Here is a 22679-nt window from a genome sequence, read left to right as displayed (position 1 = left end):
GTCATCAACAATTCAACAGTTCCACTCGCGGTGATGCGGAGAAAAAACGATATTAGCCAACGCTACGTAAGTTACCTGGCTATCTTGAAATTTCATTACTTACCTTTCTCGGTAGAAGTTCGACGAAACCAATATCCCCGGGCTCGATTTCCTCATCAATCGAACAAGAGCTCTGGCCGAGTCTTCGGCAGGCAACAACCATTCCTCAATCTCCTTGAGTACGCCGAGAAGCTTCATGTCTCTAGTCACCAGCAAAGATATCGGCGGTGCATAAGCGTCTCTTGGTTAGAGTATTCAAAAGTTGAGAGATTATGCATGGGTAGACGCACCCTGTCCTTTTAGAGAAAGGTATTCTTGCTGCAAAACTGACGGGTATCCTCCATTCGCCTAGCTCTTCATTTGGGGTAGTAGTGATCATTTCCAGCTATTTGTCATCCATTCATTGGTAGTCCTGCAGCAGGCCGAATCTCTTATTCGACACCAACATGTGCAGCAAGGCTTGCCCGCTAGCGAGGCTGAGTAAGGTTGGGGGAATACGGCAGATCAAGGCGTGCTTAGGCGCAACTTGTTCAACCTACAAATAAATTTCTGCTGCGGACAGAAAAGCCACACGACTTGTCAACCTGGTTCATGGCAGCATCCTCTGATTTGTACCCTCATTTGCGACTGACGCTTTTCTACCTGGTCTCATCGGCGTCGGCGAGTTAATGGCTGCTCATGCCGTGGTGGTCTCCATCGTGATATCATCAACGATACAATGTACACTCTTGCGGAGATGTTGGAATCGACAAGATGTTCCACGAACAGAAAAAATGGCCTTCTTGCTAGCGAGCACCCTCTCCAGCATCATCTCTTTTGAAACGTGTCGGAACTATTGGCTTCCAAATCCGTTTCGATACGTTGTCATTGTGGTTTGCCTCGCTCTGGCTGCCGTGTATCTCAACCGTGTTCTTTGGGCTGACATTCGCGGCTGGCTTTCCCGCATGGTGTCAGAGAAGCATGTTTGTCAGGAATCGGCCACGCAGCGTCACAATGGACTTGCAACAGATTATTCCACTCAAGGCATGCGTACAGACCTATTCTATGATCCTTTGGAGGAAGGTCAGATCAGGCTGCTTAGATTTGTGCATGATGTGGACCACTGTGACGACACTCTGAGATTGGAACTATTTCATGCAAAGCTAAGCCAACGACCGGAATATGCGGCCCTGTCATATTCTTGGGGAAAGGCTGAGAGCACCAACACCCCCATGATATTAGTAAATAACCATGCTTGTCCTGTTTCGCACAATCTTGCCGATGCCCTCCAGAAGATGAAAGAGAATCACGTTTTCACGCTTTGGGTGGACGCGATATGCATCAACCAAAATAGTGCCACCGAAAAGAGTAAGGAGGTCACTAGGATGTTTGCGATTTATCGGATGGCACACACGGTCGCCATCTGGTTAGGACCTGATACAGGTCCCCGACATGATATCGAGACGCTCATTCGGATGACAGAGGAATTTGAAAAGCCCTCCGATAAGCATCAAGGTTTGACCCATTCCTTGCCGGAGAATTTGGACGCTCTCGAGCGCCTCTTGTCACAGCCGTACTGGAGCCGTGTCTGGATCATACAAGAAGTCGCCGCAGCCAGACAGGCACGTGTATTTTGGGGATCATACGTGTTTGAACTCCGAACACTGGAAACCTTAGTCAGGGAGAATGCCCACTGGATCGAGGAACGTGATCATCTGCATGGCCTGGCCCAGAGAGTATTAGATGTGCGCGCGGCTTGCCGGGCGCAACAGAAGCCGAGACTGGTGGACATTTTGGCCATGACCAGTGCCTCGGAAACCAGCTTTTTGAGAGACAAGGTCTATGGTCTGCTCGGTTTGGCATCTGACTGGGCCGACTTTATTCAAGAGCCCAATTACTCAAGAGGGGTGTCCGAAAACCAGCTGTGCTTGGAGATGACGGCCAACTATATGAACTGGTATACTTCAGCCGACATCATCTTTCTCCGAAGCACAAGTCTTTCCCAAAGAACGTTGCCATCATGGTGCCCGGATTACTTCCACTTCGAGGTGCACCCATTTGACAGAAACCTGGTCCCTTATGTTTGCGGGAGGGATGTCAATCTCGGTTGGGAGAAGCGGCGAGCGTTTGGAGCGTCGGCTAGAATGAATGAAGTCATTCCCGACACCTTTCGTATCTCTGGTGACAGGCTTACTTTGAAGGGGACGTGCATTGGTGCCATTTCAGCCCTGGGCTGCACGCTGGGCGAGGACGGTGACACATGCCGGTTTCACAATGAAGATTCGCTATCAACGAACACTGTTCCTGATGTCGGCAAAGTGTTTCGTCGACTGCTGCTGATCTGTCATAACGAAGCGTTTGCACATATGTCGGGATCAGACTTTTTCACACTCCTCTACACACTGCCTGAAAAGGTCTTTGCTCATATGCGATGCATGGCGGTCCAAGAGTGGCTCCGCCTCAATAAAAGATTTTTCGAGGTCTTTGGCGTTAAGTTGTCGCCATCTGCCGAAGCTCAGGGAATTCCTGTTAAGATAGTGCGGGGGCTAGACAAGTTCACCATCCGACCGGAATGGCGAGAATATTTTTCCCTGAGCGATGGCAACACAGTTAACCGAAGACGCGATCACCCTTTAGAATCCATTCTAAAGTCGATGAACTCGATCATCGACGAGCGCCTTCGACTGATCGGTATCGGCGACCAAGGGCTTTTAGGGTGGGCGCATCGAGATGCCGCCATCGGTGATACTGTGTGGCATCTCGAGGGCTGTACATTGCAAGCGATCCTCCACAAGTCGACAAAGCTATCGGAGCAGGACGGCGTAGACGTGTACCATCTCGTGGGTCATGCATATGTGGATTCGATTGTGGCCAGCGGAAGGTGGTTAGCCAGGAAGAATAAGAGTCGACTGGTCCACCTTTACTGATCCTGGAGACGGATTTCTGAAACAAAAGGTCCAACACACCGGGCTGCCGATAAATATATTTCCGTCGGGATGTGGATGCGGGATTCCTCTCCGTACGGAGCTGCTCCAACAGTGGAGCCGAGCAAGTATATTTCCTTAGGGCCCCCCCTCTCGCCGTTGCACCGCTCTTGTGGATTTCCTACGGCAAAAGTCTGAGTGCTCCGTATTCACGTTCGCATTTACACCTCATTGCCATTGACGGCTCGGATACTACAAGTAACATGGCACAAAAACCTGTCGAAGCCGCCGAGCAACCACCTGGTCACCCAGGCCGACCGTACGTTCTCCGGTCCCTCTGCGGTGAAATCATCTACATCCCATGTTCCAAGTCGGCCATGCGTCTCCTTGTGACAGGAAAGGAAACCGACAATGCTTTTGCTATTGTTGGCACGGGCGGGATGGCAAGCGATCCCATCGGCTTCCATTTTCACCGGGAAGCACACGACATCTTTCTCTGTTTGAAAGGAAGTATCAATGTGTGGGCCGACGATCAAGGCAGAACTCTTGGTCCTGGAGATCTTGCGAGCGTCCCTCCCAACACCGTTCATCAGTATCAAATATTAGGCGACTATTCAGAATTCGTCGGGCTCATCGTCCCCGGTGGCTGGGAGGAGTTCTTCCGGTTCATCGGCGAACCCTACAATGGGCCTCTATTTCCCGTGAAGGACGAACGGAACCCATTGGAAGTTTTCATTCCCAAATTGAAGGCTGCAGCGGAGAAGTTTGACATGACTCCTGTTCCAGATCATCCACAAGTCGATCCTCAGCCATGGGTGGACGGCAAGGACAATTCTCTCCCGGGGGCTTTGAAACCATATTATCTTCGCTCTGGAACCGGCCCTAAGTATCTGCTTGGAGGCATTGTCTGCTGTCCTCTTGTCACCACGGCCGAATCGGCCGCTCGGTTCTCCATTGCAAGCGTTGAAGGATCATCCTGGCATGGTGATGGTGCCTTGTCTCGGAATTTACAGTTCCAGACCGTTCACCATGCTTTTCAGGTCGCCGATGGCGCCATCTCGCTCTCTCTCAACAGGGACCAGGTCGCGTATCTGACCGCTGGAGAGATAATTTACATACCTCGAGGCACGACTTTCAATCTAGTCTTCCAAAGTCGATACGCGAAGGTATATGTTTTCGTCAGTGGTGCAGGGCTGGTGGATTTGCTGTGCAGGGCAGGGAAGCCTTATCACCAGACCATCCCACCGGAACGTCCTGATAGTTGGGAAACATCGACCTTGGATGCACTGCAGATAGAGCTCGGATTCCGATTTTCAAAATAATTCGATCGAATCATTTGAGCCAGTCATCTCCATTGGTATATGATGAGCGTGACGCATGATTTTATAAACAATTCCCGATTTCCAAGGCCAAGAGACGCAAGACAACAGCGAATGACCAATAATGTATCAAAATCAATCTCCAGGAGTGACCCGTATCTACAAACAAATCTGGGGAACCCCACACATTTTCCTCGGTCCGGCTACAAAAGTAACAAGGTAATTGGGATGCCGAAATAAGTGATCAGGCCCCTAGGGAGGTTCTGGACTCTGGCTGTCCACTGGTGATTGACCCCGTTTTGCTTTACTCGCGAATTGCTCAGTCATTTGTTTTCTACCTCTCACAGCACCACTAGACCTCGATTTCTAGATACGGCGGCTGTACACAACAGGGCCACTACCGAGTGCACTAATATCTAGTCTCAATGTCCAGCCCGCGTAAGAAGGGCTTGTTCGGATACAATGGAGGTGATCTTCGCCCTCGCGACGGACAGGAGATGTTGATTGTCATGGTTCAGTGGGATATTCGACGCCAAACACAGCCGGTGGGGAATTTTTGGACAACCATAAGGTTCACAGATTCGCTTTTTGCCCCGATGTCGCTGATCGAAACATGGGATCAGAAGGCGACACATATGGAGAAAAGTCAGTATCTCTTCTGAGGCTCGGGGTTCTGGAACCTCCTAGCAATAGAGCCAGGTCATTAAACTAATCAACACTTGATCAAGTCACCATTTTCTGAGTCGCCCAGCTTGACCACGGATCTTGTATTGGGCCTGAACTCAATTTCCGCAACCCTAGAATTTGATTCACCCATTGGAGGTTGTCGCGACCCCGGAACCGAGCAGCTGAATATGTATATCGATCTACAATGCACCTTTCACACAATGTTGGGCCTCAGCAAGTACCCACTATTCTGCCTGGCGTACATTATGTTTGGCTCATCCTTCTATGGCTACGATTCTGGCAGGTATCAAATGGCGAGAAAGAGAGTTTGGTCACGTTGCAATCTGATCTTTCTCTAGGAATCACTACCTCTTCCTGGCATATGAAAGCTTCCTCACATACTTCAAGTTTAATGCCAATACCATTGGATCCTTCAACTCAGCATACTACGCAGCGTGCGTCGTCGGCAGCTTTAGATAAGATCGGACGGATCAGAACAATCTGGCTTGCTTGCATTGTGAATGTGGTCGCAGTTTGTCTGGCAAATAGCAGCAGTCAACTTCCCCATATTTGTGATCAGCAGAGTCATCGGCGGTCTTGTTTGTGGTGTCGTCTGTGCTCTGTGCCCTGTCTATGCTAGCGAGATCGCTCCGCTGCATATAAGAGGTCGTATTGGCGTGATCCATGCCATGAACGTATCACTAGGTTACATGGTCACTGAAGGGATGTAAGTGTCTCTGTTTCCTTCCCGATATAATCACGCAGACGTTGACGGTGTCTTTCCAAGCGGTCTTGGATTCTATTTCGTCCACGGCCATACTTCGTAGAGAGTTCTCTTCGGTCTTCAAGGTCTCCCCTCTCATCCCGGTGGCTTGTCATGAAGGGTCATTACGAGGAAGCACGCACAGCTCTTAAGCGAATTCACCGCGGCCTCTATCGAAGCCCGTCTTTGGGGATATAATCGCAGAGACAATGGGGGGAAGCTAGTCAATATATCCATAGAGAAAAGGAGACGCATGTTGTAGAATACAAGAAGGTTTAATTGCACGAGACTGAATAACTGGGCGGAGAGGGGGGAGGAAGCCTCGCCCAATGTACCGAGGAAACTTCGGAAGGTATCCTTGTGCTATCAAACGTCCCCCATATAGGGTAGCCAAACGGATTGAAATGATTCATGTTCCAGTACGGAGAAGACTAAAGGAAAAATTAATAGTATTGTCTACCCACCTCGGTACATATATACTCATCTATTATTCCTCAACCGGAACACAATTCCGGGACCTTGGCCGCTTTGACACCTACGAGGCCATCAATGTAGTTCAAAAGGCCTTGGACTGGGATCATATCCATGCGCCCGAGACTCGGATTCGAGCTATTCATGACCTGACCACCGAAGAGGACCCGCACAAAGTAGCAGCCGTCGCGACTGTAGAGCTCAAAGATCACCTCGGAACCCATACCAGGCCAGACCATGACATCGACTTGCAGGATCGAAAGTAGGCGCGACACGGACCCGTCGTGCGCGACATTGTGCCGGTAGATCACTGAAGACGTTCCGTTCATGACCTGGCGCAGATTGTCTGCCAGTTCGGCCATCCAGATGCCGAAGCTTGCCGTGCTGGCAGGGAGGGAGGCAGGCGAATCACGATAGATGAAGCTATATTCGTACTGGCCGCGGCGGAAGACGGCGTCCGCATCCGCTTCCGTAATGCAGTTAGATGAGTTCCCAGCTTCGCAGGGGAGTGGTTTCTGATGGCATAGTCGCGCAGACAGATTGTCGAAATAGTGATCAAACCAGTCGTGCCAGTCTGGGTCGGAAGTATTGATTCCGGACACGGAATCGAGTTTGGCAAACAGCGAGGCGGACTCGGTCAGGTGCAGAGTCCAGTTGGCCGCGTCGCCGCCAACGCCGTAGCTGGAGTACAGGTCGTCGGCGGCGTCGCATTCATAGGCCGGCTCGAGGGAATCGATGGAGTCGGGTTGGATGGCGACACCAATGGGTTTGTTGCGGAATTGTTGGGGCCACTGGCCCTCAACGATCTGACCAGCGACTTGAGACGTGATGACGTTGTTGGTAACACGGTAGGCGATCTGCCGGGTGTTGTATTGGTCGGGCAGGAAATCCAAGAGGTCATGGTAGACGGCAAACAAGTCCTTGCCGTGCTGACGAGAGTCATTCAGTCCTTGCCCACTGATCTGCGGAAATTGGCAGGTCCCATTGAAGCCTTCAGGGGCCAGCGGATTTGAGTCAGACGTGTAGACTTGCCAATTGATCTGAGCGGAAGCGCCATCTGGTCGAGGTGTGCCGTAGTAGAACAAGGCTTCGTCGTCGCAGTACCAGGCGTATGTCTCACGAGGAAACGTATTGGCGGCATAAGGAGTTCGCTTATGGTGGCGATGGATCTCGTCGAAGTGAGCAAGATATCAGGGGTCCCGAATGAATACGCACCAGCTCAACATATTCCAGCTTGTATTCGCTTGGAGGAACACGATACTCCTGTCGTCGAACATGAGGCATGTTGCACCAATTGTAGGTGCTGTAAGCCGAGGTGGCAGGGGTGACGGAGGAGTTGTAGATGAAGCCATTGACACCGGTCCCATTGATGACGGCGCCCAAGGAGTTGATGTTGGTGGCATTGGGAGGATGCCAGGAGAGATCAACGGAGACAGTCGCGGGCAAGGAACACTGGGCAACTACCAGTCCGTGGGAAAGCGAGCCAAAGAAGAGAGCGTCTCGAAGTCGGACATACATGGTGTTCTGGTAGATTTGACCGATGAGAATGTTGAAAGACGTCAAGAAGTCCGTGAGCAGGCCGGCAAAGGCTGATTTTGAGAATGGCATGACGGAGGAGGCATTGCGGAGATGGTCAGCATGAGCTATAGCTGTAGCTTGTAGCTGCAACGGTATGATGGCACATTCATGCTACACGTTGCGGGCAAGCCAGAAGAATAGTGAGAATAAGACTCGGTGCTAGAAGGAAAAAGAGATGGAGTGTTGATGGCGGTGGACGAAGCGCAGGCCGTTTATTGGTGCCAGGAAAACGTGGGCGAACACACTGCGATGAGAGGCGTCAGAGGGAGAGTGAGTATGGAGTACATCCGGCTACTAGCACGATATAGTACTAGTCCAGGTACCGGTACTTACGTCATTTCGATATCAGCAACCGGCACAGTTTGTCTCAACCACCACAGCTCCAATTCTGCCCTTTCATTCACCTCTATAGTATCTCAATTTCTCCATCTAACGACACCCTCATCTCCTCGCCACCCTCCAACCACGTCTCATCTTCCACCACGAAGGACCCCAGCCGATGAAACTTCCTTTTCTCATCCGTCCATCGCATTAATTCCTTACTCCTTGACGATTCGCATACACTAAAGGGAGTCTGTTTTCTCCTCTGCAATATCAGACAACCCCACTCCAGCCACGTGCTCTGGCTGCTGCTCCTCGTCAACGAGAAGCACCCATAAACATCATCGGTTAACGCGCCACCTCAGCTGTCCAAGTATTCGCAAGGGGTATCGGCGTTGATTTGCGCCTCACTCCAAAATAATCGCCCGGTTTCCTCACGTGGGTAATTCCAACATACGTGCGTTTCCAATGTTTGCTTGAGCGATGTCCAGCTCTGGTATCGATGGAGCGAGGCCCGTTCAGCTTCGCCCACAAACCAGTTTTGGTGGACTGTCGAAGAAATGTCCTAATGCGGCAATGATACACGTTCATGCTAGACAGCGTTTCGGGCTCGGACAAGGGAGGCAAGACTCGGTGCCCAAAGCGCTTTCCGCTGATCAGCTGTATCAACCCATAGACACGCAAGTGCCGTTTTTTGGCAAGAGGAGATTCGGGCCAGCGCTGTGGGATAGATTTGTGTTGATATGGTTCACCATGGGCAGCCAGGGATATGACTGAGGAGGGCAACGGATGGCTTTCGGCCAGCCAGTTTACATATCTCTCGTTGCAAGAGCTTGATGCTCCCACGGTGATGTTTCAGACTTAGAGCCTTTCTAGCTTCGTAGGTGGACGGATCAGCTGTGGCGATGTGAACACGGTATACACCAGAGTGTGGAGGAGAATGGGCGACTCCATGATGGTGCCCATCCACTCCACTTTCATCGGATGGGCTGGTTGAGGAAGTAATGCTGGTTTAAGACTCGGCCATTGGATATCCGCAGCCGTAGGGAAAGTTAGTGTCTGCATGATGTGATGGAAGAGCTGAACCCAAGCCCAACCTTTGACCACAATGTACCACAACATAAAGTCGAGGCTCACCCAGATCCAATATCTTATGGATGTATGGTGGGAGACGCTTGACCGCAAAAGAGTCGAATGGATCGTTCCGACTTTGGCCAAGCAAAGTCTACGGAGTATATGAGCGACCTGAGAGACCGTTTCCATGGAAGTGACGTATTTTCGAGGTCTTTATCAACTGCTTTTCTGTTTCCTTCGCGAATTCTTCATCGTTTTTCACGTTATCGGGATTCTTTGAGTCGTTTAGGAAACTTTTTCGATGGGAGGATGAGGAAGATGATGCCTCTCACCCTTGGCCCTATCAAGGGAGCGGTCTAAGTGTTGAGCTCTTGCAACCATTCGTCGATATCGGGATTATCTGAATCCATATTGAAACATAGGTGGCGAAGTTCCTCCGGGTTTTCGATCGGCGTTCCGGGATTGATTTTGTAGAACTCTCTCTTGGTCGTGACCTCTGCAAGAATCTCTCGAATGGCTCGAGTGTCATTGAAATCAACCTGCTTGAGGATCATCAAGCACCAAGTCGGTCCGGGATAGCTCCGGCTGCGGCACTCGGTCTTGTTGAGTAGAACGGCGCTGCCTGCCTGCACCATAGGTCGAAGGAAGCGCTTGAGATGCTCGGACGCTATGGGCTTTCCCAAAACCCCCATCGGCCCGCTCGAACCTCTGTCCAACAAGGTTCGCATAATCCCACGATATTGAGGGTCAAAGCACCACACAAAACAGTCTTTAGTGAGCTTGTCGACATCGCTATGCTCCACCCATTGGTAAGGAAATCCCTGTGGAGCATGCATCAAATATACGGCGCGACAACTGATCGCCGCTGTTGCCAAAGACCTGCCTATTATAGAACGTAAATCGATGAATGCAATAGACGGAAATTGACCCGTCTCGGCCGCCCAATCTGTCGATGCCTGCAATTCTTCAGCGCGTAGACCAGCAATCGAAGCCAAGCTCTGAGCAGCCTCCCGCTTACAGTTGATGCATAGCAATTCACGCTCGATTTGCCAATACCGCAAATTTATGAAAGTTCGCACGCTGAACAACGCGCGAACGCCGGTCTCTGTTATGGCAATCTTTGTGGGGCCCAGTCTAAGCCAATCCGACTCGAGCTGATCAATACGCGGTTGAGTAGTGGCTAACACGCCTTCCTCTTGGTCTCGCAACTTCGACAGGATCGAGTATGCGATTTCCGGGGCTGGCAATTTACATCTTCTCGCCAAATGCGAAAGAAGGTTCTCCAGAGTGTCTCTGTCCTCCGGAATAGTCAGATGCACGAACGTAAACAACACCATGTCAGTGTGTCGAATGGTATGAACCTGGGATCCAGGTTTGTGGCTGCCAGATCCTTGTGCCCACCGGAGGAAGTCATGAACCTCGTCCGAGGACGTCGTGGGACTGAGCTCTGCTTGCCACAGCCAGCCCCTTGCGCTCAACAAGCGGACTGCTGTCTAGCACGGATTGGGTGGAGATCCGGCTGGCATAGGTGTCTGACATGTTGTCGGGTCCCAGTACACGATCTTTCCCCCCAGCGAGGCAGCAAAGAATGTCGAAGCGATACGTTTCCCGTGCCCACTCTGTAATGTAGTCAATGATGAGCAACAGCTGTAGTGCCCCCTGCTTGGATACTATCCGTCCCATCCACCGGTCATATATTTGCTTGCGAGTTCAGCGGCGAGAGATCACAAACCTGGAAGGGCGGCACTTACGTATTTGCCTTCGTACACAACGCATGCTACGGTGCGCCATTCATCTCCTTGATAGGCGAGGAACCACACCAGAGGAACAAGATGTTGTCCACTCACTTGCTTCAGTTGTTCCTGGAGCCTCAAACAAATCCGAATAGGAAACGCAGATTGGGCTTCCGCATATTCGAACCCCGGACCTTCACCCTCCCGCTTTGATTCGACGATAAGAAAGGGATACGTAAGATCCGAGTTCTTGAACGGGCTGTGCCGCAATTCATGGCTGTCATGCCGCCTTGCGAGTTCGGAGCGATATTGGGCAACAGATTTCGTCTTGCACAGACCCCAAACGTTATCGGGCCTATGTCTCGACGTGGTGCGCCTTTTCAGGTTATCGGCAGCATCCATGTGCACAAACTCGTCAGAATAACTCCTGAAGAGTTTGGTGTCCCCCGGATCGTTACTACACTTTGCGTCAACGTTCAATGGGGGAGGAATCGTGCGAGGTCCTTGCGGACAAACCGTCGAGAGTTCACTCATCCGGATGGCACCTACATATCAGCCTCTGGGATCGCCGCTTCTTTAGGCTCCCTTATTACAAAGCGCGTGCGAAGCTCGTCGTGATTGTTGATGGACGTCATCTGCGGTATGAGCTGCGGTTGCAAGGGCGAGGCCGTTGCGACCGGACAAGAATGCCCTGCAGCTGCTTTTCAACCTAGGCTGCTGAAGGTCGCGTTGGCACTCTCTCCAAGCGTTCTATAAGCAACAAGAAGAGCCTTAGCCTCATTTACCCGGGATGGGAACGGAGTCGAGAACTCAGACAGACTTTTATCGGATATCCGAAAGACATACCGTACGTCCTGTGGTGGCGGAATTCTCAAGTTGAGTACCTGTTACCAGTTCTAGGATTCCAGGCTACCGTTTTCCCAACCGAAGTATTCGCTGACGTGCTCCCGAACATCCTGTACCAACCCACAACCTCGCATCCTATCTCCTCACCAAACTTTATCATTCTCGTCTTGGTCAACTTGATGACACCCATGAGAAACCGTTACCAGTCTCAGGCCATTCAGTAAGGCTGCAAAACCCTCGCCAAGAATTGATGGACGGCGTCCATGATTCCTTTTTAGATCGGACTGTCCTTACGACTTGCAGTTGAGGCTTTTCCAGCCCCATTCATGTGATGCCGCTGATCGCACCATTCCAAACCCCATACCGAGCAAATCACTGCCTTCAAACTGGGCAAATGAGTTTCATCGGGAATTGTGGTTCCAGGCAAGACACAGTCAGTTTTGTAAATAATATAAGCGAGAACAGCGGAAATGTATGAGATGATTTTCGAAGGCTAACGGGTTTTTCATCTCCCAAGCAAAGGTGGGCTTGGGGAAACAAACCCACCCCCGGAGTTGGAGTTGGACGCGGCGCCTTCGGTACTTCGTATTTGCCTCCGCATTACACAATGCCGTCATGCGAGACCGACACAAAGACATGGGGGTTATAGATGGAGGCTTTCCCTGTGTTTAGAAATCTGGCCGATATATAGAGGCGGCCTGAGAAGTCGTAAAAGGGGCTCATCATGATCTTGCACAATACTCGATGAAGATGGAGGACCGAACTACTTTCAAAGTCGTTATTGTGGGCTGCGGGCTCGGAGGATTGTCTTGCGCCATTGCTTGTCTACATCAAGGGCTTGATGTGATCATTTTGGAAAAAGCGCCCGCCATTGCCTCCGTATGTGGACTTTACCGAGGGAGAAATCCAAAGAATCAGACGAGGTTGACTGAATTGCAACAAGGTGGGGGCTGGCATCCAGATTCCTCCCAACGCAGCCCACGTCCTCCAGAGCTATGGCATCCTTCCATTATTCGAAAAGCCGGCAACTAAACTAGAATGGATTGACATGCGAAGATATGAGAATGGAAAGCTTTTGGCTTCAAGATCGGTCGGCCAGGACTTTATCGATCGAATGGGAGCGCCTTGGTTGTACGGTCGAAAATAATGACATGCGCCAAATTGGGAGATGTGCTGATCAAGACCAGTGTTCTCCATCGGGAAGACTACCATTCAATATTGCTCAGAGAGGCCCGACGGTTGGGAGTAGAGATCCGACTCGACGCGAATGTGACCGCTGTGAGCTTCGAGCGGACAGAAGTAACTTTATCTGATGGCGAGATTGTCGGTGGGAATGTGATTGTAGGCGCTGACGGTAAGTGCATTACATCCATGATCCTGTTTCTATGCTGAGTCAAGTGGCACAGGACTCTGGTCTATGACACGAGACGCCATCCTCGGAAGGCCTTCTCCGCCAGTTGAGACAGGAGATTTAGCCTACCGAGCGACTTTCTCGCGCAAGCAACTGCTGGAACTGAAAGACCCGCGGGTCGAGGAGCTGTGCTTGAGACACTGTGTCACGCTCTGGATGGGACCAGATAAACATTCTGTTTTCTATCCTGTTCGCAGTGGAGAGGAGTTCAATCTAGTTCTTCTGCGACCGGATAACCTCCCATCTGGAGTGAAGACCATCAAGGGTGATCTTGATGAGATGAGGGCCACATTTGATGCCTGGGATGAAATGTAAGTTGGAAGTCAAGGCGCTAGAGTCCAATCTGCTCAACATTCTTAGCCTTGTGAAACTCATATCCTGCGTTTCTTCGGTTCTAAAGTGGAAACTCTGCCATCATCAAGAGTTGGAGAAATGGACACGGGTGAGTTCTAGACAGCCACATTTGAAAACTCGACCGAAATGGAGGGAGGCAGACTGAGTTGTGTGATCAGGACCATGTTGCATTGTTGGGCGATGCATGCCATCCCACTCTGCCATATCAAGCACAGGGAGCCGCAATGGCGGTAGAAGATGGTGCAGTTCTCGGGCTTTTATTAGGAAAGACGGTGCGGAAATTGTCCGATGATCCTGTGTCATCCGAAATGAAAGACCCGGTCATATCGGCTCTGGAACTCTATGAGAAGCTGCGCAAGTCACGCACCACAACCAATGTGCTCGGGGCGATAGCCAACAGAACATTTTTCCACATGCATGATGGAGCGGAACAAGAAGAACGCGATTTGATCCTGAAGGACTTTGACTGGTTAGATGGACGAGCAAGGTGGCAATGGATCGATTCTCAGTACCAAGAAGACTTGCTAAGATTTGATGCTTTGAGAGACGCGCAAGAGGCCTTTGACAATTGGTGGACGGGCAGGAATGTCGTTGAGACGAGGCTGTGAAAATATATATCCGTAGGAGGTTGCGAGCGTCCTCGACACGGGCCCATGTGACGAAAAGTGGTTGGCGTCTAAATTGACATCTTGAAGCCAGAAAGCTTGAAGTCAAGCAAGACGAAGACAGTTCCAATTGAAGCATTGCACAGATCGGTCGGTACCTGTATTCCTATCCACAACATTGCCCTTGAATCAATCTGTCTCATGTTTTTGGTCATCATTGTCGTCGTCGTTGTCGTCTTCTTCGAGTCTCAGCCCATTGGACTCTGCCTAGCAAACTCTTGACTTTGACGGATTCTATCTATATTCATTAACTCCAACCGGCGTATACCCACTACACCTTCGAGGGCATGTAAAAGAAAAAAAAAAAAATTTAGGGCACTACAACCTCGGTCGGATCCTCGGCTCCAGAGATGGTCAGAGCTGACACGTTTTCCATGGTTCACTGCCGTTACTTTAAGGATCGTCCCCGCAATCCATCAGTCATGGAGTGTCAGTATCCAGCTCCACAAAAATCGAAAGTCATCAATCCTTCCAGTCCCAGACTTGCTTGAGGAACGTCGACATGCTGACCTTCTTGGCTTTCATCTCCACCATCCACGGATGTTCTAGCATCCGCCAAGGAGTAGCTCTTCTCGGAGGTTCTTTCTCCAGACAGCACTCAATAAAGTATTTGAACATGTCGCTCCATTTGATACCGTTTTCGGGTTCGTCCTTCAACTTCGGGATCGGTTGCGCTACGATATAGGTTAGAAGGTCAATCAGACCGGCGCGAGGCTGCATTTCGGTCCCATCGGCAGGGAATGGGAATCGGTGTTGAGCTACTTCGAGCAACGTCACGCCGAGTGACCAGACGTCCGAGGTGATGGTGTAGGACTGTCCTTGTATTCGTTCTGGAGCCATGTAGTATGAGGTGCCAATGAAAGTGTTGGCATCACCCTTGGTACCGAATTCTCCGCTGACGCCAAAATCGCACAGCTTCACCTGGCCGTTGCGGCAGAGCAGAATGTTAGAGGGTTTAATGTCTGGGAATGATGAGCGCAAGTCGACAGGGAACGTCGGCATTCTTACCTCGGTGGATAATCTTTCGACTGTTAAGATAAGTGAGACCGTGTAGAACGCCTTCGGCAATCTTCCCCAAGACCTTCTCGCCAGTTCGGCCACCAAGTTTCTTCACCTCGCGATAAACACTGTCCAAGCTTCCACCTTCGCAAAATTCCATGGCTATTGATATCGTACTTGAGGACTTGTCCATGAAGGCACCGTAATACTGGCAAATGTATTCGGAGGTGCAGTTTTTATTGAATTTCAACTCCCGGAGGATTTGCTTTTTGACGTCTGGGTCGGGGCTGGTCGTGATAATCTATCCTGAATTTAGCAAGAAAGCACCATCACATGGACCAATAGACATACCTTGAGAGCAAAAATCGTCTTCCCCCCTTGGAGCATACATCTGGTTACAGCACCACCGGCCCCCTCACCTAACGAGCCAAGTTCGATGATCTTTTTCTGCTCACTTGCTGCTCCCCAACCTTCATCATCTAAATCTTCGACATCGAGTGGCCGTCCTTTCTCAATGCTGAGTTTTTCAAAATCGATGGACAATCCACCCATGCTTGACTCCCGCTCCATGGCCGCCCCGCCTATGCTCGCTTCCGAATAGATTGAACTGATGGCCGAGGATGGATCTGGTGTGCCAGCCTGTCTTCCATGCATTGCAAAGGACAGTGCTGAGTACGTCGAGGAAGATGCAGATCCGGGCACGCTGGCAGCGTGGAAACTATCTCCTCTGGGTCTGCCAGCGCCGTCATTTCCAGTGACGGCAGATATGTTCAATGGTTGTATCTGCGGTTTCAGACTTGTTCCTCCTTCTGATACTGAGCCCTGGCTTCCCAGTGGGGTGGCCAGAGATAACTTCGGCGGGCCCTTAGCAGCCAAACTGAAGCGTGGGATCTCAGCCGCTGGTTCTGCTTCCGCGGCGACCGGTCGAGCATTTGGTGATGGAGGGATTCCGAGCGTCAGGCGAGGTGTTCGGCTGCCGCTCTGGCTTCGAGCACCAGGAACAGGCGGCCGCAGAAGCGGTACCGGGGACGACATGTTTGGAGAGTAGGTTTCACAGGCTCACAAACGTCAGGAGGAGGACGCAGGCGTAGGCTCCAAGAGGATGAAAAGGTCGAGATTATCAATCGAGATGGCAAGCGCCTTTGAAATCCGAGGGCCGCCAATTTGGGGCGTCGAATTGGGTGCGGGAGGGAAAATGAATGCAGAAAAGGTGGTTACACGGAGTGCAGTACACGTCAAGATGCAAACAAGATCTTGCTGACAGCCTTCTTTCGCTGTGACGCTGTGCTTTTCGCTCCCGGACAAGGCTGCAAAAGGAAATGTTGAGAGGGCGCGTGAAGGTTTTTGCTGACGGACCACGAGGGGCGACGTCAAGGCGTTTAGCGGAACGAGGATGATCTGCAACGGGCGGCAACCTGAAACGCCAGCAAGAGTTCAGCCGGGCCACCTCGACGGCCACCACGTTTGTTCTTTGTCAAATTTCACGGGACCAAGTCAGGAGATCAGAGCGCAAAAGATCAGGCAGGATGACAGCTGGTGGTCAATATGTTGTCGATGGGTTTTCAGCTGTCCTCGTTTGGGTATCCGAGTTCCATCTGACATCGGCTCTGTTACAGTTGCAGTTGGAGTTCACGGTTCCCAATTTCGAATGCAGTACATGTGGCACGCTTGGTAAGGAGATCCTGGCAAACCACAATTCACACCAGCCCTATAGAATGCAAATCCCGTCGCAAGATTGGCCGCACAGAGTCTTCCCCCCCCCTCCAGACATTACTACTAATCAGGCCAGAGTATATAGGCGATCCAGAGGGGCCTGAGGCGGAGGTTGGGGGCCGTCGACGGCACCCAAGTGACAGGTGTTGGGTCTCAGCAAGCCTATGACGGGAAGGTGTGATAGGGCCTCGAGAGCTGCGCGGTTTTCCGCCCTTCACATACCGCCCAATTGACGCTGACTTGTCGCTGCTCCACCTGTCAGAGGCAGCCAACATGCGGTGGCCGACCCAGAAATTTACGGTCGGGGGTCAAACAACCATACGCAGCCAACCCGGGGGGGCTTTTAGTTCACTACGGGGTCAGGACTTGCATCTTGCATACATTGTACACTTAAAAACATTGTTGAGTTCGAATGAGTTTCATTTGACTAGGAGAGGTCCGCTTGCCCTCTGGTCTGGTGTGCTCTCTTCGGCCGGTCAACTTCTTACATTCCGCATCCCGCCAACAACCTTGCCAGACATTGGAGCCCATAGATAAGCCGAGGCATTCGCATGTGTCGCCCATCTTCCGACCCAGTGTCCTTTCACGGAATCCAGCCTTGGGAGTATGAGACGATGTTTTCGGCTCAAACGGAGTGAGGTGGGTAATTGGTGTCTTGCCGTGTGGCCCGGGGCCACGGGTTTGTGAGTGTGTGTGTGTGTGTTGGGTGTGAGAGGGAGAAATTGGTCCGGATGTGTTTGGTAAGAGTGCATTAGAGAAGGATCGAGGTCGTTGCATACAAGCTCGTGTCATCATTCGTCAACTCGCGGTCCGGGCGAGAGGTTGGTATCATAGCTTCATCAGGTAGGTCGCTTTGCGCAAGACACCATCTATCAGACGCCAAAGAGAAATAAACAACGCCGTATACTTTTCACGAGAGTTTCAGTCGTTTGGGGAGTTGTTGTGTCAAGAAACAAAGAAGGGTCGAAGGAGCGTGTCGGAAAGCAGTGGCGGAAGTGGAGAAAGCGGTGATAGAAGCTGATGGTCAAGAGTTCGTCGCAGGAACGGCAGGCTCACTCCGACGAGACCTGTTGTCTGCGTCCCTTTTCGGCCTCCAAATTTTCATACAGAAGATACAAGGCTTTCTCGTTGGCGCTGGCACTTCCCATGATGGTGAACATTCTCTCACCGGTGTCGTCGTGCGGCGCCTTTGCAATTGAAATTCTGGCCCCTGAGCTCTTTCGGATTTCGCTAATCTTGGAACCACCACGTCCGATGATGCAGCCGACCATATCGGCCGGGATGCTGATATTCTGGGTCTGGACTTCCTCTCCGTCCTCGGTCACCATAGGGACACCACCGCCGCGTGGTACATCGTTGCTGCGGTTGTAGCTTCGCGATTCGCTGAAGTCGGCGCCGTTGCCAGTGCGGTTGTATGACCGACCGCCGCCATAATTGCCACTCGTCATTCCACCGCCCACAGCAGGAGGTAGGGGCCCAGACCCGACCTGGACTCGAACAGCGGGATTGTACAGGACTGTCCCAGTACCACGCTGCCAGTCGTCGACCAGGCACTTTCCAATTTCCCAGATAGCTTTGTCAATACCCTCCGGTGTGCCTTGTACCTCAACAATGCGCTCGGTGGACTGGGGCAACATTTCTTTCTGCGCAACCATGCGAACACCAGATACGTCCTGGATGTGCTTGATCTTCAATCCTGCCCGGCCGATTATGGTGCCCATCTGGTTATGGGAGATCAGGAGACGGATGGCTAACATGGATCAGCGACTCCCGGAATGAAAGACTGGAACAAAACTTACGATGAGTGCCAATATTTTGGACGACTCCTCCCATGCCCATCTGGGGTGCGCCCTCAAGGAGGCCCTTGGCCACCAGAGCATATGCCTTTGCTATTCCCGAAAGAGGGCCTGTGACGGTCAAGACACGATCGTGGACACCTGGTACCACCTTGCTAACTCCTGCCTTGACACCGGTTTCTTCTCGTAGATCGGCAACATTCTTCCCCGCTTTGCCAATGATGACACCCGCTTCTTTGGTCGAGACAATGGCCCTGAGTGTCAATTGCGATTGCGCGTATTCTTCCTCGGTCTTGGGCGGTTCATTCTCTCTATCGCCAACATTGAGCTGGTTCATGGACTCGGCCAGAGCAGCATCGTCAATGTGATTCGCAGCGACTGGAGACTCAGCAGAAGCCATTGCGAGAGGATGGAGTAGGACCGAGGACAACAGGACTCGAGTCGAAGTGAGTTGTAGAGAAGGGCGGGGTCCGCGGGGGAGAGAGGTCAATGTGCGGGAGCGGAGTGGTCAGGCAATCTGATCTGGTCTGGGGGTGGTCGAGGTGAAATGCGTGGCAGAGAGAAAGTCCGCTATAGGCACGGAGGTCGCGGCTGAGTGGGAGAGCAGGAGTAGGATGGGGTGGGATAGGATAGGGTTAGGTAGAGTAGAGTGAGGTAGAGAAGGGAATGTGACGAGTAGAGAGGTAAAAGTGATGAGGTTTGTTGAGTGTTGTAGGATTTGACGTCGTTTTGGAAACAAACGAAATTTGAAATGCTGGTAGGGGGATTTTTTAGCTCCTGGCACGAAGTGCTAAGGTGAGTGCTCCAAAGTGCACCGCAGAGCAGTGCACAACTCAGAGATCACCTTCAGCAGTGGTGGATCGCCAGCTTGAGCCACTTAGCGTGTCTCCACCAGCAGCTGGCCAGCCCTTCGAGTTCTTGAATTCCTACTGGCTGCTGAACGGGGGGAGCTTTGCTCACCTTCGGACAAGGTACCTAAATTATCGGACATTTTCTTGAGAGGGAAAAAAGACCTTCCCCCAGCTCTGGCAACGACCGCTGCCGTTATGGCGACAGCTTCACTCCTAATCCTCAACCTCCGACCGACGGTTTTCGGTCGACCTTTGGGGACTGCCCGCTTTTCACACACTTCTGCATCTCAGTATTTCGAGTCGGCCTCCTACTCCAATCTGCGAGGAATCCCATGCACACGAATCCAGCACGCGACCCGCTGTCTCAGACTCGCATGGCTAATATGCGATGTTGAGTGTACACCGGTGTTTTCCTCATGGGACCTGTAAGGGTCTAAAAGATTGAATAGAAGGCGAGAAAAGGATTTTAGGATTGGCATAGTACACAGCTGACCGATATCATCAAAGACCATGCTTCATACCACCCGGCGTTCTATCTGCTCATGTATCCGCCTCGAATACGACCTTCTGCACCCTCATGTTGTCGAACTCATCGTACCATTTTACAGCTTCTGACAGGGGTTTAATGTTATCCGCCATGAAACTAAATGTCAAGTTAGTAGGTCCCCATTGATTCCACTCACGGGGTACTCACCCCAATTTGTGCTGTGTCTTCGCGAGCATCTCCAAGGATTTCTCGAAGAGGCCTATGGGTGAAGTCAGTCAAATATTTCGTTTCACCAATGACGGTGGCCTACTTCGAACAGGACACCTGCCCATTTGAATTCTCAAATTCTTCCCGTACGCTTGGTTCCCTGTCCACGGAATCTCACCGTTGTGGACCCCGATGCTGGAAATGTTTCCCCATGGCCTCAGGAGGTCGAATCCCATCTTCAGAGCATCGCTGTGTCCGACAAGCTCAATCACTGTGTCCGCTCCTCTCCCGTCCGAGAGTTCCAATACGCGTTTTCTGAGGCCTGGCATGTCCTTTTGGTAATTCCACGGTTCAGCCCCAAGCGCTTTGGCCTGTTCTAATCGGGCCTCCACGCCGTCAATAGCAAGTATGGCCTTCGGCTTATACTCGAGGGCATTAACCAGTGCACAGAGCCCGACCGGGCCGCAGCCCACCAAAAGCACGATACTCTGCGATATCGTTTCATCATCGAACCCGCGAAACGCATTCGCTGTTGCGAAATATCCGGTGGGGAAAATATCGGCCATCAAAACAAGTTTGTTTTCGTCAATCTGAGGCGGCGCCTTGACGACGGTGCTGTCTGCGAGCGGAATTCGACAGTACTCGGCTTGCCCACCGTCCAGGGCCACCGTTCCAAACAGTTGGCATTTCTCACAACGGGACGAGAACCCTCTCTTGCAATAAAAGCATTCCCCGCAGCTGACGGTGAATGGCGTAACTATCTTGTCCCCCTTATTTACAGATTTCACGTCCGCACCGGTCTCGACAACCTCGCCAGTGAACTCGTGGCCCATAATGAAACCGGTCCCGGAAGGCTGGTGGCCGCGGAACACATGCAATTCACTTCCAGAAGTCAGTGAGAGAGGTGCCCGACTGAAAATGTGCGCAAACCTTCCACAAAGTGCAGTATATCTCACTTTTACAATAATGTCTTTCGGATCCTGAATCTTGGGAATGGGCCTTTCTTCCACTTCGACATGGAGTTTGCCTTTGAAGACAACTGCCTTCATTATGTCTTTCGCAGCCATGGTGTGCCGCTCTTTCTAATGCTGTTACCACTATATAGCGGAAGGAATCGAGCGACCGTTGAAGAAGAGGCTGCGCGACTGGGTCGTGCTGAGGGCGCTCTTTATAGCTCGTGATTCCACCGGAAGATTTTATGTAGAATGAAGAACAGCGAGTTAAACGATGCGATGCTTTCCCCGAAAATCATCAAGGCTGGCCAAAATCCGTAAGGAGAGCGCTTCATCAACTTCCGAGGCCGGATCGCGGGGAGTAAACAGATATTTTCGCCCAGGCTAGAGTGGAGTGATAGTGACGACTTGTCCACCACTCAGGCGGCCTGCAGGATAGATTCTCGGACGGGAATCGACTCCCACGGAAGATTTCGCCCAGATTCAAAACTAGTTCGCATGCTTATTAAATTACCAGGAAATGCAGGAATGAAGATGAGGCGAACAATGCCGCCGGTAGCTGGGGAGTTGCGGAGAGACATCGGCTTTGGACTCTACCAAAGACAACCGAGTGTTGTGCCTTTCACTGTCTACCAGATATTGTGTGCCAACAAACACCCAACCAATGCCTAATTCGTTCAATCCGTATGAATGCCTGCCGCAGAATACTAATGTGACCCAAAGCGCCTGCATCACTGGCTCGGTCTTTAGCAACAGTGCTCCCGACTTCAGGTGACTGTGCAGAGCAGCTCCGATTCCAATATAAATTTGCCCTCCTTGTATTTTTCGCTGGTCTCATAGGCTTTGTCATATTTCCAGCCCACCGTCTCGTCGCACTGCTTGCATTTGATATCTCGTACAATGTGCCTCCCGGTGGTCATATTTCTCTCCATAGCTTCTGCTTGCTTGACATTGACAACGGTGGAAAATAAAAAGGCTTTTCCGTGTTGGCCTCGAAAGTTGCGAGAGATAATGTCGTCGAAGTCAGCCAGGTGGGTTTTACAGTTCTGGATGTGTTCGGTTAGTACGATGACTGCCCTGGTGGACACGTTGAAGTTTGTACCTTGCAGCCAAATATCTTAGCAGAGTTTAGGTAAACGTTATATGCAAGACCCATCCCGCCGGTTGAGCCGTTCAGGTACGGCAATGATGAAGCAAGAAGGCTGATACCCGTACCTCCGCCTGGAGCTAGCAGTCTTCTTTCTTGACGGATCGATCTTCGTCTGCAATGTAGGTTATCAGTGCCCTGCTCTTACGCTGAATGGACTCTTTAATGGACGTCTTCGCCAGCTCGTTGCGCTGCGGAATGAGATGCTGAGGCTTCGGATCGGACGGTGAAGGAAAGAAGGGTCCAGTGGAGAGTGTTGGTTCAGAGAGTGTTTGCTTGAGGTGGATCGGTAATGTGCCAGGGACTCGTGACAGCCTCCGAGTCGGGGATTTGGATTCGTTGTGCGGCGTGAGAGGCCAACGGCGGAGACTCCGTCTGCAAGG

The 22679-nt window shown here is 51.4% G+C and overlaps 10 protein-coding genes across 10 annotated transcripts; 4 read left to right on the top strand and 6 right to left on the bottom strand.

Moving 5' to 3' along the window:
* Positions 1-812: 812 nt before the first annotated feature.
* Positions 813-2945, top strand: Z518_07883 (uncharacterized protein; the record flags this gene model as incomplete). Its single annotated transcript, XM_013413626.1, has 1 exon — positions 813-2945. The coding sequence occupies one exon, from the start codon at positions 813-815 to the stop codon at positions 2943-2945; it is 2133 nt and encodes a 710-aa protein (XP_013269080.1).
* A 260-nt stretch (positions 2946-3205) lies between these two features.
* Z518_07882 (uncharacterized protein) lies at positions 3206-4264 on the top strand (the record flags this gene model as incomplete). The annotated part of the gene is made up of 1 exon (XM_013413625.1): positions 3206-4264. One exon carries the CDS (start codon positions 3206-3208, stop codon positions 4262-4264), a length of 1059 nt encoding a protein of 352 aa, XP_013269079.1.
* Positions 4265-5148: 884 nt separating this feature from the next.
* Z518_07881 (uncharacterized protein) lies at positions 5149-5407 on the top strand (the record flags this gene model as incomplete). The annotated part of the gene is made up of 2 exons (XM_013413624.1): positions 5149-5231; positions 5287-5407. 2 exons carry the CDS (start codon positions 5149-5151, stop codon positions 5405-5407), a joined length of 204 nt encoding a protein of 67 aa, XP_013269078.1.
* Positions 5408-6184: 777 nt separating this feature from the next.
* On the bottom strand, positions 6185-7769 carry Z518_07880 (uncharacterized protein; the record flags this gene model as incomplete). Its single annotated transcript, XM_013413623.1, has 2 exons — positions 6185-7330; positions 7377-7769. 2 exons carry the CDS (start codon positions 7767-7769, stop codon positions 6185-6187), a joined length of 1539 nt encoding a protein of 512 aa, XP_013269077.1.
* A 1721-nt stretch (positions 7770-9490) lies between these two features.
* On the bottom strand, positions 9491-10471 carry Z518_07879 (uncharacterized protein; the record flags this gene model as incomplete). Its single annotated transcript, XM_013413622.1, has 1 exon — positions 9491-10471. The coding sequence occupies one exon, from the start codon at positions 10469-10471 to the stop codon at positions 9491-9493; it is 981 nt and encodes a 326-aa protein (XP_013269076.1).
* Positions 10472-10544: 73 nt separating this feature from the next.
* On the bottom strand, positions 10545-11269 carry Z518_07878 (uncharacterized protein; the record flags this gene model as incomplete). The annotated part of the gene is made up of 2 exons (XM_013413621.1): positions 10545-10793; positions 10886-11269. 2 exons carry the CDS (start codon positions 11267-11269, stop codon positions 10545-10547), a joined length of 633 nt encoding a protein of 210 aa, XP_013269075.1.
* A 1194-nt stretch (positions 11270-12463) lies between these two features.
* Positions 12464-14086, top strand: Z518_07877 (uncharacterized protein; the record flags this gene model as incomplete). The annotated part of the gene is made up of 6 exons (XM_013413620.1): positions 12464-12592; positions 12657-12844; positions 12901-13067; positions 13120-13435; positions 13485-13566; positions 13637-14086. The coding sequence occupies 6 exons, from the start codon at positions 12464-12466 to the stop codon at positions 14084-14086; spliced, it is 1332 nt and encodes a 443-aa protein (XP_013269074.1).
* A 519-nt stretch (positions 14087-14605) lies between these two features.
* Z518_07876 (uncharacterized protein) lies at positions 14606-16177 on the bottom strand (the record flags this gene model as incomplete). Its single annotated transcript, XM_013413619.1, has 3 exons — positions 14606-15105; positions 15152-15443; positions 15494-16177. 3 exons carry the CDS (start codon positions 16175-16177, stop codon positions 14606-14608), a joined length of 1476 nt encoding a protein of 491 aa, XP_013269073.1.
* A 1730-nt stretch (positions 16178-17907) lies between these two features.
* Positions 17908-19051, bottom strand: Z518_07875 (uncharacterized protein; the record flags this gene model as incomplete). The annotated part of the gene is made up of 2 exons (XM_013413618.1): positions 17908-18605; positions 18655-19051. 2 exons carry the CDS (start codon positions 19049-19051, stop codon positions 17908-17910), a joined length of 1095 nt encoding a protein of 364 aa, XP_013269072.1.
* A 991-nt stretch (positions 19052-20042) lies between these two features.
* On the bottom strand, positions 20043-21245 carry Z518_07874 (uncharacterized protein; the record flags this gene model as incomplete). Its single annotated transcript, XM_013413617.1, has 4 exons — positions 20043-20145; positions 20197-20248; positions 20300-21078; positions 21127-21245. 4 exons carry the CDS (start codon positions 21243-21245, stop codon positions 20043-20045), a joined length of 1053 nt encoding a protein of 350 aa, XP_013269071.1.
* Positions 21246-22679: the final 1434 nt, after the last annotated feature.

This window comes from Rhinocladiella mackenziei, assembly GCF_000835555.1.
Source record: "Rhinocladiella mackenziei CBS 650.93 unplaced genomic scaffold supercont1.6, whole genome shotgun sequence".
Lineage (NCBI taxonomy): Eukaryota > Fungi > Ascomycota > Eurotiomycetes > Chaetothyriales > Herpotrichiellaceae > Rhinocladiella > Rhinocladiella mackenziei.
Note: the sequence above shows the minus strand (reverse complement) of the source record. Positions and strands in the feature narration are given on the sequence as shown.